This window comes from Phaethon lepturus, unplaced genomic scaffold (genome assembly GCF_000687285.1).
Source record: "Phaethon lepturus isolate BGI_N335 unplaced genomic scaffold, ASM68728v1 scaffold41215, whole genome shotgun sequence".
NCBI lineage: Eukaryota > Metazoa > Chordata > Aves > Phaethontiformes > Phaethontidae > Phaethon > Phaethon lepturus.
Genome location: NW_010539180.1, coordinates 1,318 through 1,972, shown reverse-complemented (window position 1 = coordinate 1,972; position 655 = coordinate 1,318). Strand labels below are relative to the sequence as shown.

The 655-nt window shown below is 65.2% G+C and overlaps 1 protein-coding gene across 1 annotated transcript in view; it reads left to right on the top strand.

Moving 5' to 3' along the window:
- Window positions 1-335: 335 nt before the first annotated feature.
- LOC104620745 (tubulin alpha-5 chain-like) overlaps window positions 336-655 on the top strand; it is a gene marked incomplete at its 3' end in the record, with an annotated part of 1,629 nt that continues 1,309 nt past the window's right edge. The window contains exon 1 of the mRNA XM_010287043.1: window positions 336-593. Coding sequence (XP_010285345.1) covers window positions 373-593 — 221 coding nt within the window. The remainder of the gene's footprint in view (window positions 594-655) is intronic.

Genomic DNA, 655 nt, shown 5'->3' with positions numbered 1-655 from the left:
CCAGCCTTTGCTCCCTGCACTGCTGGAGCACAGCCCTGTCCAGAGCCCGTGGGTCTGGTGGCTCCCGACATGGGCTGAGTGAGAGGGATGCCAGGGCCAGCTCCTGACCCAGCATGGTGCCTGTGCATGGCCGAGGGCAGTGACAGCCATGTGGGGACCCTTAGGGACACGTGGGAGGTCACCCAGCAGAAAATGTGTTCCCTGGGGCTGCTGGCCGGGGCAGGTCCTGTGCAGGTGGCCATGGGGCACTGGCACCAGGCAGTGGTCCCCCTCCCTGGGGTGGGCTGGACAGAGTTGTGCCAGGATCTGACCCTGCCTCCCCCTCCCCAGCGCGAGTGCATCTCAGTCCACGTCGGCCAGGCCGGCGTCCAGATGGGCAATACCTGCTGGGAGCTGTACTGCCTGGAGCACGGCATCCAGCCCGATGGGCAGATGCCCAGCGACAAAACCATCGGCGGCGGGGATGACTCCACCACGTTCTTCTGTGAGACGGGGGCCGGGAAGCATGTCCCGAGAGCCATCTTTGTGGACCTGGAGCCAACCGTGATCGGTGAGTGCTGGAGTGTGCTTGGCCTGGGGTTCTCCCTGGGTGGGTAGCGAGCCAGGTCCAACCTGAGGGCCCTCTTTTCCCCAGGAGAAGCCACAAACCTGAGCA